This window comes from Gallus gallus, chromosome 3 (assembly GCF_016699485.2).
Source record: "Gallus gallus isolate bGalGal1 chromosome 3, bGalGal1.mat.broiler.GRCg7b, whole genome shotgun sequence".
In the NCBI taxonomy this organism is placed as follows: Eukaryota; Metazoa; Chordata; class Aves; order Galliformes; family Phasianidae; genus Gallus; species Gallus gallus.
The window spans coordinates 16,519,877-16,537,939 of NC_052534.1; the positions used below are offsets into that span (position 1 = coordinate 16,519,877).

General features: G+C 42.4%; 1 protein-coding gene across 7 annotated transcripts in view; it reads left to right on the top strand.

Annotated features, from left to right (window-relative positions):
• The window catches only part of CHGB (chromogranin B), a 96,106-nt gene that overhangs the window by 28,629 nt on the left and 49,414 nt on the right, over positions 1-18,063 (top strand). For 5 of the 7 annotated variants that reach the window (XM_046939544.1, XM_040698243.2, XM_046939545.1 and 2 more), the window contains 3 exons: positions 427-538; positions 1,120-1,272; positions 2,971-3,140. In XM_046939544.1, the coding sequence (XP_046795500.1) occupies positions 1,241-1,272; positions 2,971-3,140 (202 nt within the window). In that variant the 5' untranslated portion in view covers positions 427-538; positions 1,120-1,240. The remainder of the gene's footprint in view (positions 1-426; positions 539-1,119; positions 1,273-2,970; positions 3,141-18,063) is intronic. The other 2 variants (XM_046939547.1, XM_046939546.1) reach the window with 1 other exon arrangement.

Consider the following 18,063-nt stretch of genomic DNA (forward strand, 5'->3'; position numbering starts at 1 on the left):
GTCGCTCCCTACTCAGCGTTTTGCTTCAGCCTGATTTTCCCCTCAGTAGTGAGGGGGGGGAGGTTTGCAGCTATGGCTAGCGCTGCTCATGGGAAGGAGGGGTATCAGTGTGACCTGCTCCTCTGCTTCACGGGTTTTGAGTAAACAGCAGCAGCTTTTAAAGAAAGTGTGGGCTTAATTTCTAGTGTGTCCCAAGCCTTTTTCAGGAGGTCTCTGTCATTGTCAGAAGATTCAAGGGCATTACTAGATGTGCTAGTTCTGATTCCTAGAAAAAAATCTTTCACTGTGCCAGCCTTGACAAACAGCAATGTATGTGATGACTGGCTGTTGACTTCAGGTGGCATATGTGTTTTGAAAGGACAAGCTGTCCAGTCAGCCCACTCAGCTGATGCAAAGCATGTAACAGGCCTGTTTGTTTCATTCCAGTGAGCTGAGACCGACAAACCGTGAAGGAAGGAGAGGATCCTGAAGCAGCAACAAGCTCTTTGCGCCTGGCACCTGTCCCAGAGGACTGCTCCCCTACCAGTGCTGTTCCTAGGTATGGCACAAGGCTAACAGCATGTCCCTTCCACGTGTCTGAAGGGCCAGGGCTGAGCTGAGGTCTCATTCATCCTCACAAACACATCTCCCCACCAGTTCTATGAGTAGGACCTCTGTAGCCTTGATTGAAATGTCCTTGTGTGGTCAAAATGCACTGTGAAGTTGCTGGAGCAATTAACAGAGCTGATCTGAGGGGAATACTTCAGGAGAAAAAGAGAAAAAAGTAGTCATTAGTTTCCATCAGGAACAGCTGTCTGGTTCTTACCGTCACGTGGCTGCAAGTGTTGTTAGCTCTGTTTTGGTAACACAGGGGGAAGAGACCAGCACAGGCTGCTACAAAGAAGGCCAGGATTACAGCAGCCTACGTATGTCAGTGTTGGCTTCAGACTGTTCTGCTACTGTGCCAGTGTCTCCTCTTACTATAACCTTCCACTTGCCTGTGATTGGATTGCTTTATTTTGTTTTCAGACCAAGACCTGAATTAGAATGTTCTGTGAAGTGTTTGTGTATTGAAAGAGCAGCACAGAGTGGGAAAACATTTCAGGCAGAATTCTTCTTCTCTGTTTTCCTTATGCACAGGTTCTCTGTGATTTGGGGCTTGAAGAGCAATCAAGGAGGACTTATTCTGTGAAGAAACTGGGGAGCAGGGTTGTGTGCTTTTTGTTTTTAATTTTCTCACCGTTTTCGGTAGAAGTTTTCCATGAATACAGCGACCTTGCTTGTCTCTCCAAGGTAAAGCAGCTATCTCCTCCAGTATTCACAGCCAACATTTTTGCTCTCTGTCATTAGTAGGTTAGTCCCTGTTCCACAAAAGTGCATCTTAGCTACAAGTTTCATCAAGACAGAAGCACCTGAGGAATGAAAGCTTAAAAAAAAAAAAAAAATCAATTTGGGAACATTTACTTCATTTTTGCTGTGCTAATCTCTTCTTTGATTTGTTTTGCCCCTGTATATGTGATTGAAACACTGTTTCTCACTGTTACAACCCAGCTTATCTGAGATAAAATAAAGAAGGCAGTACATCTTTATAAAAGAGGAAATAAATGTGCATCTGCAGGGTCCCAAGCTACTGCCTGTTGAGGGGATCTGGTATCTCTGCCCAATTGCTCTTCACCAAGATAGCAAAAGGGTACAGCTGATGGAAGGGGCAGCACAGAGACATAATCTGCTTTTCTTTATTGTGTGTAAGTAGACAAAACAGTTGGAGGAAGGGACTTGTCCAGGATCTCCTACAGCCAACGTAAGAGTTGGGAAGTAAATTCAGATCTATTAAGAATCCTCTGTCCATGGGTTTGTTTGTTTGTTTTCCATGGAAGGCATTATTCATTGCTTAAGTGAGGGAGAAGGACATGATTTCAGTTCACATTTACCTCATTCAGTCTCATTGTCGTTTCAGTGTTGTTTAAGTGAAGCTCCTGTCTGAATGTCCTGCTAGCATGGGGCCTTGAGGTTAATTTGTCTCTGGTTTGCTACAAGTGTGAGGTGGTAGTAAAGCTGGAGTGCAGCAGTGCTCTGCAAGGCCTGTACTATTTATGGAGAATCTCAGCTGTATCAAAAGTGGTTGTGTGAGCTCTTGGTGGCTAAAGTTGAGTGGCTGAGATATTAAAAGGAAACTGAGGGTATCGTGCAGCTGTGTTTGGAGCTGCCTGATGGGAACATTTTAGTTCCATTCACTCCAGAAGAGTTTCCTACTCTGTGTGATGCTGAATGTGAAGCTGGGCAGTACCAGCTTTGCTCTCCACTCAGCGCTGTATTTCTGCCCTGGTGAACTGGTTCAAGGAGCTCTAAAGAAGGGTGTAGGGATGTGGGGGTGCTTCAGCTGCAGCTTTCCAAAGTACTGTGCATGGAATATACAGTTCAGCTGCCCTACTGCCTTCATACCAGAAAATCCTTGCCATGCCTGCAGGATGAAACTGCAGGGATGTTCATTTCTTGTGCTATTGAGAGTGATGAACTTTATGAACAGAGCTAGGAGGAATGTTTTTAACTTGTCGTATCTAGAAGCGTGATTGGTGGGGGGGATGAGATCCTGAAGAACATATTTCCTTTCAAAATTGCTCACATAGTAAATTCAACAGCAGAGTATATTCAGTACCATTCTAGCGCTGGGGCCTGATTCTGTACTTCTCAGAACCTTCTAGGAAAATCTCATTGACTGTGGGCTACTGGTTATCCAATTCAGGGCTGAGGATCATTGTCTATGGTTTTTGGTGTTGCTGTGGTGGTGTGTTTTTTTCTTTTCTTTTTTTTTTTTTGGTAGTTGTTTTTTAATATCTTACTCTCTACTTAAATTAAGTACCAGTATGCTGAAACAGTTTCTGTCTGCTCACAAAGTGAGCTGGACAGTTGAACAAAGTTTGTCTGAGTTGACTTCTGCTCAGATTTTCATGCTAAACAAATTTGGCTGAACTAGGTTTCTTATGTCTACAGTGGGACCATGGAAGGAGAAGAGACATCACCAAATCATCACTCAGAGGAGAGCAGCATATTGGATCTCCCCTCTGTCTGTGACCTAGCAGAGGGCTTTCTGTCTCCACACAGTGCTGAGAGCAGCGAGGAACTTTTTAATTCTGTGGACACTTTTCCTTCTCCACTCACAGGTAACAGCTTCTATCTTTTTACATGGCCTTCCTTTAACCAGTGCATTATCTCTTTAGTCAGCATGCCATTTGGATGAGTAACAGTGGTCTGATTGTGGTGCATCTGCCCTGTCTTAAAACACAGTTTACGCTTCTGACTTGATGGATACAGTGTGCACTGTAGGTAGAAGGAATATATGAGGGGAGTTCAAAGGATGCTCCTGGCTTTTAAAAACACTGTCTGTTCATGTTTAGTGTGATCATGGAGGAAGAGAGTTTGAACTTCAGAGCAATCCTCTGGGCATCAGGAAGAAATACTGTAAAAAAAAAAAAAAAAAAATTCTGTTAAGCTCTTTATGTGCTCTTTGTATCATGCATCTTTTACCAAAAAACTCAGGATGTGGCCTCTGTAATCTATTACTTGAGTATTACAACAGTGAATGTTTGCTTGTGTTAAGACACAAGCATGATAAGAGCCACTTCCTTTTGGCTCCCAGGGAATGGCATTTTCCTTCAGGGAGAGCTGATTTCTGCAGAAACAGCGTTTTAGACTGTCCTCTTCTGATTTGTAGGCATATGAGCATTTCTGAGAAGATGAAATGATGGCATGCTCTGATTATTATACCTTTCAGCCCAACCAATATATAGCAAGAAGCATAAAATCAAAATGTAGTGGCCCAGTGACACTTCCTGCCACGCACTGATACTGGCTGGATGGAGGGTTGTAGTAATTATATGTAATGTAATGGGGGGGGAAAAAAACTCTGATCACAATTGACATGAGGAGATAGTTTTTCTAGGCAAATCCACAGGCTGATGATACTTCTGATTGTTTTGGAGTCTGAAATAGTGTGAAAATATAGTCTAGCTCCTTGTCTTCCTTTGGTGCTGGGTGGTATATTTTGGCCTTGTAGAATAAAGAAATCTGCTTGGGATTAGATATGTGATGGAGGGTACTGCTATTTTGCATGTCTAACAGGTAGGCAGTGGGATCTACCAAACTAATCTTGCTCAGTTAATCTTGCTTAGTTGATGTTCATGGCTTGCCTGTGCAGTTGTCCTCACCTCTAATTGTGAGTCATCCAGAACCTGTAATGAAACATGCAAATAGTAGTTATCAGACTTGCTTGGCTTTCCTATGCAGGCCAGGAAGTCACACATCTTAGGCTTCTAATGATGCAGGTCTCCTACTGGATGCTCTACTAAACCATGATCCTTATCTTGTTGGAGGAATAATGTCTGCTTTGAGGTTTTGCATTCATTTCTGTGAAAAACAGTGGTGACCGCCTCTGCAAAGAATGTCCTGTATAAGCCTTTTTCTGTTCTTGTGTGAGAAGAGGATGGGGAAGTTCCTTTGGTGGTGGGACAGACTGGAAGGCTTTTGTCCACTGATGTTTCAGAAGCACAATGTTGCAGATATGAAGAAATTCTGGAAGCTGTGGGACAGTTCCTGTAATGTGTATAGGGTGGCTTAATTGCTCAAACACAATTTAGTATGTCTTGGGGCATGAAGACTTGATTGCATTGATGAATGGGGAACACAGAAGAACTTTGTGACCGCTTTTCAGACTGGTCTGAGGGGTAGTAGCAGTGACACGTGGAAATGAAGATATGCAGCCCTAAGCCCAAATGATAACACTGAGTGATTTGTTTGCCATGCACGTGTAGAATAGATTGCTAAATCTTGGCACCAGAGTATGTTGTGACGCTGGGTCCTGCCTCCTTGTTGTCTCTGCACTTCCCACTGTTTTGAAGGGTTCCAGGTATTCTGAGAAGGGCAGAACAGACCCATGAGCCCTCCTTTCTCCTCCTTTTTATGAGGTCCCTCACAGCCTAAAACCACTTTGTAGTAAGAGTGGGATGCCCACTGTAGGAGGGAGAGTTCAGTAGTGAGGTAGCTATCACAACAAATGCATTTAGTGCTCTGAACATCTTCCTTCTTTTCTCTTTATAACAGTGTCAAGCTGATGTGCCTTACTCACTTAAACTCTCTTTTTTTTTTGATGACACTTCAACTCAGTAACCCATGGAGTTTGGTCAGTATAGCAGAAAAAGCAGAAGGAGTGTTCTAAAAGCAGAATGCCTTTGTCGGATTTTCTTTGGCACGCAAATTCTGTTAGCTGTAACTTGGAAGCTCCTTTGTTTCTCATAAGACATTGTGTACTGCTGCTGTGACACAGTCTGGGGTGGCTATAGCCTGCACCCCACAATGGGCTTGGGTGGTGTGATGATGAGTCTTCCCATTAAACTGGAAAGAATTTTGTTAGGGGTGGCATTCCTCTGATTCAAAATCATTTCCCAAAGGCCTTTGAGTCTCTGGGAATGTGACAGCTTCCTCAGCAAAGAAGCAGACTGACAGTGCGGTGTATCTGATCTGACGTTTGTCATATGAGCTGGACTTGAGTCTGACTAAAATACTGTACCATCCCAACCTCAGGATTTGGAAATGAATATGTAGTATTCCTGGTGCCTGAGTAATTGGTAATAGGTCTCATTAGTCTAGAGAGGCTATGTCATTTGTAATAGCAGAAGACAGTCCCCATTAGCTGTGAAAACAGGACCTCATGATGGTAGGCATCCCTAAGCAAGGGAAGAGTAGTCCTGCAGAAATAGTGCTAACTGTCTAAGTTGTGCATAAATTAATGCTTTTAGGATTTGTGTGGAAGTGAGGGCTGCACTCTTGTAACAGATGTGTACTTTTTGTTTATTGTTGTTGTGAGTTCAAATGCTTACGGAGCAGTAGACTGAAAAAATTAAATTGGATCAGTGAACTTTCTGCTATGCTTTATTCTTATATGCCCCTCTATACTGGAAAATAATTTAAAATAAAGTAATCAAAGCCAACATTCCCTGTCTATGGTGTTTCTAATCTGCATCACTGAGTACAGTACTGCAGCAATACCTTACTATTTCCTTTAAACTGAGAAGAGCATCCAGCAAAACTTCTTACTTCAGTGACCAGGATAAGAGAAAGACCTTCAATTATTTGGTTTAATATTTATAAGACAGCTAATAACAGCTGTTTATAATGGAGTAGGTCACTGGTGATGTTCCTTTTTCTTGTCTGGTCAGAACCGGAGTGAAACGAGGATGGTGGAAACAGTCTGCCTGGAAAGTTCATAACCTAAAAAAGGGGTAGAGAATAGATGGCAGACATGGGACTGTGCTTGGGGGACTATCCCTGTCTGACACATGGTCAGAGCTCAGCCCTGTCTGCCTGCGTGGCTTTTTCGAGAGCTCCTGATTTGGGGGAAGATTAAGTCTCCTTGTATGTCATGTAGTTTCTCTGTCGGTCTCTTTTTCTTTGTCATGAGAAGTTAGGAAAATCTGTCCTTAAGAGGATGGGTAGGTAGACAGGGTCATGCAGTGAAAGGGGAAGATGTATGGAAAATGTTGCATCATGAAACAGAGAAACTAGAGGAGAGATGACAGTAGAACGATGATGGTGGAGTGGCTGGGTGGAGCAGGAGAACAAAAATAATTTACTGTGTGATTGGAGAGATTTGTGTATGTCTAAATGCTAGCTTTTAGAAAAACATCAGTTTGGAAAATAGAGGCTTTCAACATTTAGTTACCCTCCCCAGAGTCACTCCTTCTGTTCTTGCAGTTTGCTTTGTGTTTGAGCACAAACTTACTTGGTTATTGTCCATGGACTGCTGTGACCCCTCCAATACAGCAAGTGTTCCAAGCTGGCCCTGGTTCTTATTCCTGCTCTATCCTTAGTGCTGGCACTGGTACTCAGGTGGGGATACTGATGTGAGGACAGCTACTCTTGCTGGCAGCAGCAGAGGTTTGTGTCAAGATGCAGAGGTCTGCAACGTCTCATGTCTTTATTATGGGGTTACAATTTTTCCATAACTGTGGCTTCTGGAAATAGTAATGGTAGAACATAATCGCTTTTTCCTTGTGGGCAGCCAAGCTTTAGGTTCCTTTTGATCGATGGTGTCGTTTCTTCTAAAGTATGCTGTTTGTAACTACTGGTGAGGGCCTGGGGGAAGCTGAGCAGAACCAAAGAGCAGTTCTGTGTGGCCTGGAGCCAGAGAGGCTTGGGTAAAGTGGTTAGTTGTGCATGGTGCTGCTGCTGCAGCTAAAATCAAGAGGAGGCCTTGACCACAAGATAGTCCTGGTTTAAACCTAAAAGCTGCCTGTGTTAAAGCAGAAATTCCCAACCTGTTAATGCACCTCTCAGTTCCACAGGTAATTATGATTTCTCTGAAAAAAAATGCTATGCATACCTCCTGAGTTTACATGCTTCCTTTTTCAGTGGCTTGTCTGTATCTTTTATTAGCATCTGAGGAGTCACGTTAATGTCAGTGCATGTGATTTGTCCTTACATGCTCTCTCTCATTTACCACGTCCTCTGGCCTGTCAAGTGTTGCTTAATCTCTTGCAGAATCGTGTTGTGTTTACTGAAATCTGGCATGGCTTGTGTTTTTTTTGTAAGGGAGTTGCACATAAGTGCTGATGTGGAAACAGGCTGTATTTCCCATGTCAGCAGTAACCTTTTGGGGCTGGCACTTGTTGGGTGCTTGGAGATCTGGTTCAGCCCTGAACTCAGCGCGTTCATTCATTACATGATATAGAAATTACAGGTGGCTGTTTGGACTGCCACTGCTACTAAAAGTAGCAAAGTTTCCAAAATATCATTTTGCCTGGACATGCTGGAGACAAATACAAGAGTAAAGGTCTTATGTAAGGTCTCATTTAGGAGGCCTGCGTTAGCTTTGTAAATGCAAAACACATGCGATATTTTAAATCATTTTGAGAATGAGCCACAACTGGGCTATAAAAAAAAAAAAGACCCTTTAACTTGCATTTCTGACTGCCAAAGTTATAGAAACATCTTTACCAAAAAGATATAGGCTGCCCAAAGAGTATCTTGCTATTTGATTTGATGCGAAGGTGAAGGCAAAGGTGCAGTAGAAAAGTGCTTGGTGCTGATACGAACAATCTTCTTGGACTGCAGGATGATAGCATCTTGTAAAATGCATTTTGGTTTGATCTGTGATTGCAAGTGCCTTTAGAAATAACTGTGTTTCTAGGTAGATGGCCTGTACTGAACTGCTTTCCACTTGAAGGTCGTGGCTCCTGTTTGGAAAACTACTGGGGTTTTGGTTTGTCTTGGCTGCCCTCTAGTGAGTGATGTTACTCATTTCCCTTGCTGCCAATCTTACAGGGTTGGTCATTTTTCTTTTTTTCAGCTGGTGCAGATGTGTGCCTCTGTACTGAGCTCAGTCCTGTTAGTTTACTGCCACTGAGAAATGATGCTAGACAGTTTCCAAGGCTGATGTGGGAATGCTTCTGGGGAATGTTGACTGCTCACCATTCAGAGCGTGAATCTTGGCATAAGGAAGCTTATATTGCCACTTTGTGGAGGATGTATTTGTTTTTGTCTGGGAATAGCCTTTCTATATCTTCTGTTACAATTACAGCCATATCAAGATCTCATCATGTTATGAGAATGAAGTATCTTTAAACATTGGTTATTTTGCTTTTTGGGGTGCAGCTGTCATTTCCTAGCCTCCCCCAAAGGTTCTGTTTTTATCAACTGTCTCTTCTTTTACCCCTGATGCTGGTGTAAACATCCATTTATTTGTCAAGGCAGAAGATCTGTTTAGCTTATCAAAAGCAAAGAAGCACCCATTTTCAAGAGACACTATGTATATTTCATGAATGATTTCTAACAAAGTACTCTCAAAACTCAAAAAAAAAAAAAGTTTTTTTATGCTTTTCAGAGGGGAAAGAAAGGTGAAGCATCTCAAATCCTAAGACTGTTGGGTAGATCTGGTGATCCAGTAGGGCACATACTCAGTTGAAGGGAATTTGTCCAGCTCCACAGGAGTGATGGCCAGTCCTTCAGGTGGGACAGCTCTGTGGCTTTGATAGCATTAAAATTCCCAGTGTCTCTTTGTGGCACGGTTGTGTTGAATACTGAATGTAGCAGCAAAATGGAATTCATGCCACTGTGCATAAAAGCAATACAGGGAAATGCATGACATAAAAATAAAGAACTCAGCACTGCTCGGTTGCTGAAGAGCTCTACCTCTTCAGTAAATCAGTTTTTTCAGGCATATATTATATAAAAACATTCAGCCAAAAATAAATCCTGGATGAGGAAAAAGCAAGTGCTTTATTCTTTGCAGACTATTTTAAGGTGAATTTGAGCACTGCACTTATAAAGTAGGGGAAGAAACTGGGACATGCAACTTCGCTTTTAGGCTTCGGTGTCTTAGAGTAAGTTTATGTTCTCTGCAAATGGACTAGATTTGCTAAACCATTAATAATCAGAAATCAAGTAGAGAGGAATGGTTCTGTAACAAGGATGAGGAGTTCTTTTCTCACACTGAAATTCTCTGAGCAGATTCTGGGGTTCTGTGCATAAAGGAAAGCTTGGGAGCTTGGTGTCAGTTGAGGAACAGCTGTGCAGTGCAAGTACTGCTGTAGTCTGAGCTTCTACATTGACTTATTTAGAGTTGAGTTGTCTTATGCTACCCATCTCTTTTTTTTTTAATTATTTTTTCTTTTTACCCCAGAATAAGAGAATCTGTGGGTTTGCTTTTTAGGCAGAGAGTTTCAGCTGCACTACCAATTAAGCTACCAAGTCTCAGGACATAGAAAGGAGCCTATATGTGTTTTGTGTGTTATCCCCAGCTCCTTTAAAAGTGCTTGCAAAACACAGAATTTGGGATCTGTGGGTTATTTTCCATTTTAAGTGTAAAGTGCATGCTATGGTGATGATATTGAATTGTTTATGGTACGCTGTGTGATCTAGAGGCCTAATACTGAATTGTCAAATATGCTTGTACAAAACAAGGCTTAGAAACTGGGTGTGTTTCTGCATCCCTTACATTACTAAAAGATTTTAGTGATGCTTTTGTTTTCCTGTGTGCAGAAGTGCATGGGGTTATTTTCTTCTGACACCTTTCATTCGGTAGAAATTTTTCTTAAATGCTTCCAGCTGTTCCTTTACAAGTACCAAGTCACCTTGCTAAGAAGACATGAGGTGTCAGAGTCTGACTGACAAAGTCACAGCCTGAAGCAGTGATTGAACACCTGGTGGAAAGGCAGGGCCAACCCAGGGGAGCTCAGGTGCATGCAATGTTTCTGAGTGACCGGAAGGGCTGGAGCCAGGATCCACCCCTTCCCAGACCTCATTTAAGGATTGGCAGTGGAGGCAAGAGGGTCTTGCTGGAGATCCTGTGTACCTGAGTCCTTCTGAAGGTAAGTAGCTTCTTTCCTTTATTCCTGTGCCCACAGCTGTTGCATTTGAGCAAGTCCTCACATGCTGCAGCCTGGAACCTTTCTGCTTTGCTATCATTGCTGTGCTTTCCATTGTGTTACAGCCTCACACAGCAAACTTGGAATTTATGCTCATCTGTCAGTTATAGTTGGTGCACAGTGTAACAGACAGCAACTCCAAAGCAGAAAATATTGGGCATGTGACTACGAGGTGTCAGAGTGGAGATTGAGTGGTGTCATCTTCAGCAGCAGGTACTAGTGATGTTTAAAGAAACACCAGAAGTGGTGCAGAAGTGCAAGCCTGTCCCTGCAAGCTATCAGCTTTCCAGGACTTCTGATCTCAGTGCCTCAAATAGTGTGCCACTGTGTCCCTAGCTCCTGATGAATGGTCTTTCAAGGAACTTGTGCGTTTGGACACCTCACCACCATGAAAGTGGGAGTCAGGCTCTGGGAAGACACTGGCTTTTGACTCCCTTTGACCTCCTAAATTTCCTGAGTTCCTACAGGTTGAGAAAAAGTGAATGATCCTTGCCATTTCCTTCTCTAAACCATTTGTGGTCTTACAGGCATTGTATGCATTCTCCCTCTGTAGTATTTTTTCCAGGCTAAAGAAGCCTAGTATGTTTGATTGATATCTATCTATGTATCTATATGTACACACACACACGTATATATATGTGTATTATGTGTGTGTATATATACGTATATACATATATACACACACGTATATGTATGTGTGTGTATATATATTATTTTATAGAACAGTCATTATGTGACATTGGCCGTCTTTGTTCTGTCCTTTTGTGTGTCCCTTCTGAGCTATTCAATCATCTATGGATACGGGGATGAGAACTGTGCACTGTGCAATGTCTCTGACATGGCTCAGAGCAACCTGTCAAGGTGCCATAGTCCTTGCTTTTAGTTCTGTGTATGTTGTTTTGCTGGTTGTTTGCTCTGCACTTGATATTTGTTCAGTTTGTAGTCCTTGTTTTCCAAGGTGCTCTTCCAGTCCTTCCTGGTTATAAGGCTCCAGAATTATATGGCTCTAGGGTTTGGCTTAGACTTTGAAATGGCAAAACTAAAATGTGAAGACAGTGATTTTAAACAGATCAGACAGGCTTAAGGGTTGGGTTCAGTAGCAATTACAGGAATTTATGGAATCTCAAGTGAGGGAAATTTATGTATCTATGAAATGTCATGATAAAAGAAATATTATTGGTGTTCATTTCAGAAAGGAGGCTGCACAGAAGATTCTGCAAGCATTTAGGCTGCAGTATGGCTAATTCCATGAGCATAACATGCATTTGTAGGTTTCCTTAAAGCTCCATCTACTGGAGATGAGAAACTATGGATGCTTCACCTTACACCAACACCAGCAGTCTGGTTTTTAACTGTAGAAGAGCAAACTCATGAAGCTCTGAAGAGGGCACACGTGGCATATACGAGGATATATATATATCATTAATCTACAAAGATATATATGTATAATCTCATTAATCTTTTACCAGTTATCTGGTGTGAGAGGACCTGGTTCACTTACAGGCTATAACGGGCTCACTGTTGGTGCCAGGTAGCATGGCCTGCAACAAGTATGTACAGCTGTGCCTGCCCTCTGGTGGGACTGGGATCATTCAATCTTGCCTTGCTCTGTGGCTGCCGTATAACAGTCCCTATGGACCGTTTTTACCTTATCTTTATCTAAGCTGTCATTGCAGTCCAGGACTTTTATTCCTCTCATTATAGCTATCTGTGTTTGTCTGCTGCTGTGACCTAATCTAATTCAAACTGCAGTAATTTCATTATGGCAATTGTTCTGAAGGTGGCTGCAAGGCAATTTTGTACATATTTATGCCAGTGCTATTTTATCTTACCAGGCCAGTTAGTAGTCTGAGCTGTTTAAATAAGAGGGAATTAAATCCTGTAAATAAAAGACAGAGAACAAGACTTTGTTCTGTTCTTTATGAATCATTTTCTATCCTCTGAAGTGCAAATGTGGACTCCTTTGAGATGGAAAATTGTAGATTGGGAACAGAAACCACATAAGTGTGTTTCGCAGGAGAATGATAGACAAGTTCAGACTATATAAAGCCTGTGCCTTTCAGTTGTCATTTGTAACCACTGCTGCTATTAAATATTATCAGGCCATATAAGAATTTCTAAGACAGTAGAAGAAGATCTCAAGCATTCCTACTGAGTGAGGTGGACTGATATCTGAGGTGAGGTGGCCGGAAAGCTGTTCTTTGTATGGGTTCCTCCTTAATGGATGCTTCCCTGTTCTGTAGGATTTTATTGAGTATCCAGCACAAAGCTGCTTCTGAGTCTGAAGGAGTTGGTTTTATTTATTTATTTATTTTTCGGTCCTACTCAGCTTTGTCAAAAACATTAGTTCTGTTCTTCTGAGTCATCAGTGGAGGTGGATCTGTCCTGGAGCAGGTGGTTGCCAAATGTTGGCGGTGAACTGATGCAAAGTGAGCAAAGTGTTTACTGAAGTTAACAGTCACCTGTAGTCTAAGGTCTACTTGGGGTGCCCTCACTACACTGAACCTCCATCTGAAATGAGTTTGGTTTTTCTTGCCTGTAGGAGGTCACTGAGCCTCTGGCTTGTTGCTCCAGGAAGACATGGCTGGAGATTCTCGTTTCTCCTATGGCATCCATTGCAGTGCAAAACTGTGATATGATCGGTTCAGTTTCCATTGGATTTTGTATGAGAGAAATGTCTTGCTTTGCCTCACCTGCTTGGTCTTTCCTAGCGACTGTTTTTACTCCCTGTTCCATATTTAAGTGTTGGCTTTGAGCAGGCGAGGAGTGCTGTTTGCTTCACGTGGTTAGGGTGGAAGGCATGGGCTGCTCCTGCAGAGAAGAGCCTTGTCTGAATCCCAGCTGACTCCCTTCCCTTCTGCAATGTTGTGATGCTGTGTGGGGATGTGTGTCAATTGAAAGGATATGAGTTGGATCGAAGTGCAGAATTCAGGAAAGGAAAACAGGAAATGAAAGCAACTGTGAAGTTAGGAGAAGTGGAAGATCCTGTGGAAAATAGGTTTTGTTGTTTAATCTGTCTCTGGGGTTTTGTTTCATTTTGTCACTGTTTTGAAGCAGAGGAGCTTGAGGAACAATCACCAATGTTATTGTGGGGTTGGAAGAATGTGAGAAGACCTATTGCAATGGTGCTGATGGAGGGAATATTGGAATGTGTGTGGGTGCTGGACAGCCTTTCCTCTTTAGCTTTCTCCTTGGGATACCATTTTAATTGCAGCTCATTTCTTCTTTTCCACTGAAGTTACTTTTTTTGTGTGCTGAGTTCCTAGATAGCCTTCAATAGCTGTACTTTTTAACAATGAGAAATCACTGCTGATCGGTTTTCATGTTGTTTAGATCCAGCAAGTGCCCTGCCTCTCATCTGGGGATATCTCTGTCCCAGTAAAAGTTGGGTTGGGTTTTTCATGTTATTTAAACAGGAATGACAGGAGCCAGATCTCACTGTATGTGTGAGCAGTGGGTGCTCTTTGTTTGGAAAAACTGAGTGGCAAAGAAAAGAGTTTAGCTTGTCTTCTGCAAGGGAGGAGAGGCGTATTAAGAGAAGCATTGTCACGATTTTATGTGCAGTAGGAAGGGGAGAAGGCCTCCCTGGCTGCTTTCACCCTCTGTCCCCATTTTAGGGAGAAGACAAAAAAACCCACCCAATTAAGATAAGGAGAGATAACAAATTTACTACAAATAGTAAAAGGATATAAGCTAATGACATAAAAAGTGAGCTATAGGGAATAAATAAATGGGAGAGAAGGATTTAATGACAGCACTGCTACCACGCTGCCTGGAAGCATAGAGACCAGTGCACACCTATCACTTGGAATTGGAGATTGCACAGGGAGTACTGGAGACTCCTGGGAACTGTAGTCTGCCTATTCTCAGTGTATCTTCCTCTTGGAGAGCCAGAACTCGCACAATAGCTAATACTGCCTATAGGTAAGACCCAGGAAATGCAAATAGCAAAGACTGCTAGGAGCTGGCTGTGGAAATACAATCTTCCCAGCACTACGTTCCAGCACTGAACAGCTTGCCGCATGATGTCATGTTATGGAGTACTGATAAAACCAGGACAAGCATGCTTTGCAGGAAACAATTTCAGTGCAACTCTAGTTTTCCTGAACAGCTGGGGCAGAGTAGACACAAAGCTGTCATGAGGCCTGTAAGCTAGGGTACATGTTTTATAATAAAGCACTTCAGTGGTACAATGACAGCAACTGTGAAACAATCTGGTGTACATATGAAAGCTTCCAGTTGCTTTGGAGTGCAAGAATTGCTGTAGAGCTGAAACTTTTCTACTAAATACTTTTTTTAATTTAAGTTGGAAAAAAAAATGAAAATACGTGCCCTGAATCCTTAGGCCAGTGAAATAACTGGGGAATTTGTACAGAAGTATGACTGTCCCCATTGTGCTCACACTTGTTTGTGTGTTCTTTACATCTGTTAGTTTTGTGTGGCACCCAAGATCTTAGTTCCTTTCTTGTGAGGAGCAGCTTTTTTATACAACTTGGCAATATGGTCTTGTTGCAGTGCAGATGCTGCAAAAATGACTCAAGACATATACATGCATTTAGCAGTCAGCAAATGGCAAAATGAATGTGCTAACCTCATTATGTAAAAATGACATTACCGTTCCACGCTGTCTGCAGACTGTGCTTTGGTCTTCCAGCTTGTCAGGTTACATTGCTTAGATGTGGGTGGTAACATTCTGTGAAAAGGCTTAAAAATCCTGATTTAAATCAAGGATTATGTCTAGTTAGGACGGAATGATGAGGCGGAGCAAATTGGTTTGGAAAGCCACGTGCCAGCTAGCCAGCACGTTTCTCTCATAGCACAGCACTGTGTGTCACCCAGCTTACTTTGAGAATTTGAGGTGCAGTGAAGCTGCATCAGCCTGAAATCCAGCTGTGTGCCCAGGGCAGAGATCCCAGTAATGGTGATGCACAGCACTCAGTTTTCTCTGAGCTTCATGCAGCACACATTCATTCATTCACTTTAGGGTGTATCACCCCGAAGTTTTGAGTAGCATTTGTTGTTTAGGGGAAGATTTGATGTTCTTGGGTGTAAAGCTTGGGTAAGAAATACGACTCCTCAAATCTCTTCAAAAATTGTCATCCATTTTTCTTCTCTTAAAGTTTCTAGCTTATTGGCAGTGACTTTCATTTCTGATATTCCGAAGTGTACGCATCACAGCCTTGACACTCACACTTCAAAGCTTTGTCTTCTGCTGCACTCCATAGAAAGACAGTGGTTTGCACTGAAGCACGCATTTGAGCGTGTTTCTATATGAGTGTTCCTCCCACTCTGACAGTGCTTTTATGTAATCCATCATAGCTACTGCTGAGATAGCAAACAGCCTCCTGGAGCTGCATAAATAAATAATCAGAGATGTTCTTTTATTACCAATTTGCAAGGATAGCTTATGTAAGTAACATGTGCCAGAGCACTGTGTGCTGAGATACTGATGTCTCTTGAGCTTGTCTGAGTGTCACTGAGGTAAGGTGGTACATGAGCCTGTATGAGTACCTGCACAGCCTAAGCAGTGAACTTGTACAGTAATGAAGGCTCTCTCTCTCCTCATTACTGTGTTAGCAAGATTTTTTTTCTGGTTTGAATCTAAAACTAGAGAGTCTTGCCTTGTAAATCATCTGTCATGTATCCTGTTAAACAAAACATCTTGGAGATCTCTCAGAGGCCTAAATTGTTTCTGTGACATTCAGACTTTTCTAGGCATCTGTTAAACAACAATTTATGCACAGCCTGACTTTCTCCTTTCTCTCTTTCACTGGAAGGCATTCCCTGCACATATCCCTATCCTTGAAACCTTTTCTCAGACACGTAGCACAACTAGGTGCTAGAGGAATGATCAACTTTGTCAGACCTGAAAAGCTATGCACTGAAAACTGTAATTGTGCAAGAGAAAAGATACATCTGCCCTCATTGTGTGGTCTCATATTACTTATGAATTTATTCCGTGACTTTGAAGCTTTTTTAGATGCTGCTCTGAATTGGCAATAGAGAAACACATCTCAGGGAATCCTCAGTGACTGGCAGCAGGGAGGAGGAGGAAAAAGGGCTGCTGGCACTGCTGAAATAAGGAGCTGTCATCCTTGCTATGCTCCCTGGACTCTACTTAGTAGGGAGGCCAGACTGAGAGGATGCAACTTGTTCCAAACCAGTTCTGCCGCAGGAAATTTGGAGTAAGAGCCAGGCAGGAGGCTGCAGGCAGGGATGCCCTTGTTCTCTGCATGTGAGCAGAGCTTCCAGCAGATTCAGCGTCTGGAGCGTTGCAGGGGATGCTCTGTGGCTGTGTGACAAGGTAGGGCATAGCGGTGCTACCCGGTCAGCCAAACCAGCTCCTGACATGTCCCTGCTCTCTGCAGTGATGTGGCTGGGTCAGTCCCAGGATTGTGGGGATCACTGTGGAGTTGGTCCCTGCTTTTCTGTGTACTTTCTCAGTCCCTGCTTTTGAATTCACACGCGGTTCTTGACGTCCCCTTGCTTCTGCTGTATAATATCTGGCTTGTGCCATGTGGATCAGGTCCAGATGAGCTATTCCTAGAGCCTCACAGCACAGGCACCGGTCACAAAAATAAATTACATAAGTGGGCAGTCTGGCCCTGGATTTAAACTAGTTGCGTGTGCCTTACTCTAGGCCTCGGTTTTTTTTCCTGTTTCTGTGTTGTACTTAACTGAGCTCATTGATGTGCAGCTGACAAGGCTGCAGCATAAAAGCACATAAAACAGTGACTCATAACCCTTTAGGGGCAGACTGTGAGTATAAAATACAGCACACTTTCATCATCCACAGTATTTTTTTTTAAACAAAACAACGTAGCCCTGTGACTCAGCATCAGTGTGGGTTATAGTGCATGAAGTTTTATCCTGGAGTCCTATTGCCTGTAATTTCTTCCTTCATTTCCTAAATTTAACAGCTGCCTTCTTCTCGGTGTTGCATACTGTGGATTTCACAGTAGCACAGTCCCTTTGCTAGCTCATACAGGCACATGTATATATTTCAATAAAATCTCCACAAACAGATGGAAGGCTGTCAGGTTGAGCAGTGCTTCTGTGTTTGCAGTGAGTCTTTCCTCTAAGGTTATATGCAAAGGGCTGCAGGCAGCTGGTTATTTATTGCTGCAATAAGCACTAGCAAACAAATGGCAGTATTTTGTGTTGCTTTCTGTTCTTTTCAGCATGTTGAAGATTTTCTGGCTGTGCTCTGTTTATGTTCATTGGTGAATGGAGGCAAGTGGTGGTTTGATTTTTTTTTTCTTTCCAGACTGACTGTGTTTTATGAAGAAAACACTCCCTGTGTTCTACAGATAGTCTTATTCCAAAAGTTAGTTGAGTTTGTCGAGAAAATAAATCCTTTGTATTTCTACTACCCATAATTGTCCATGGACTATTTTATATAACTCTAATTATATGTTGTGTGGTAGTACTAAATCCTGCTTTGTACTGCAGGCTGTTCATAGGCTATTGATGCCTTACAGGGAAAGTTTTGTGTTTTTTTTTTTTAATCTGAAAAGACAAATAAAAAAGAACCGGAGAAGAATTAATACAGGAGAACAATAAGTACAGCATAACATCTGCATTTCAGCTCCAGCGGTGTCATAGTGGTATATTTTATACAGACCATTTTGTATAGGGGAAAAGGTAAGTCCAGAAAATACTGATG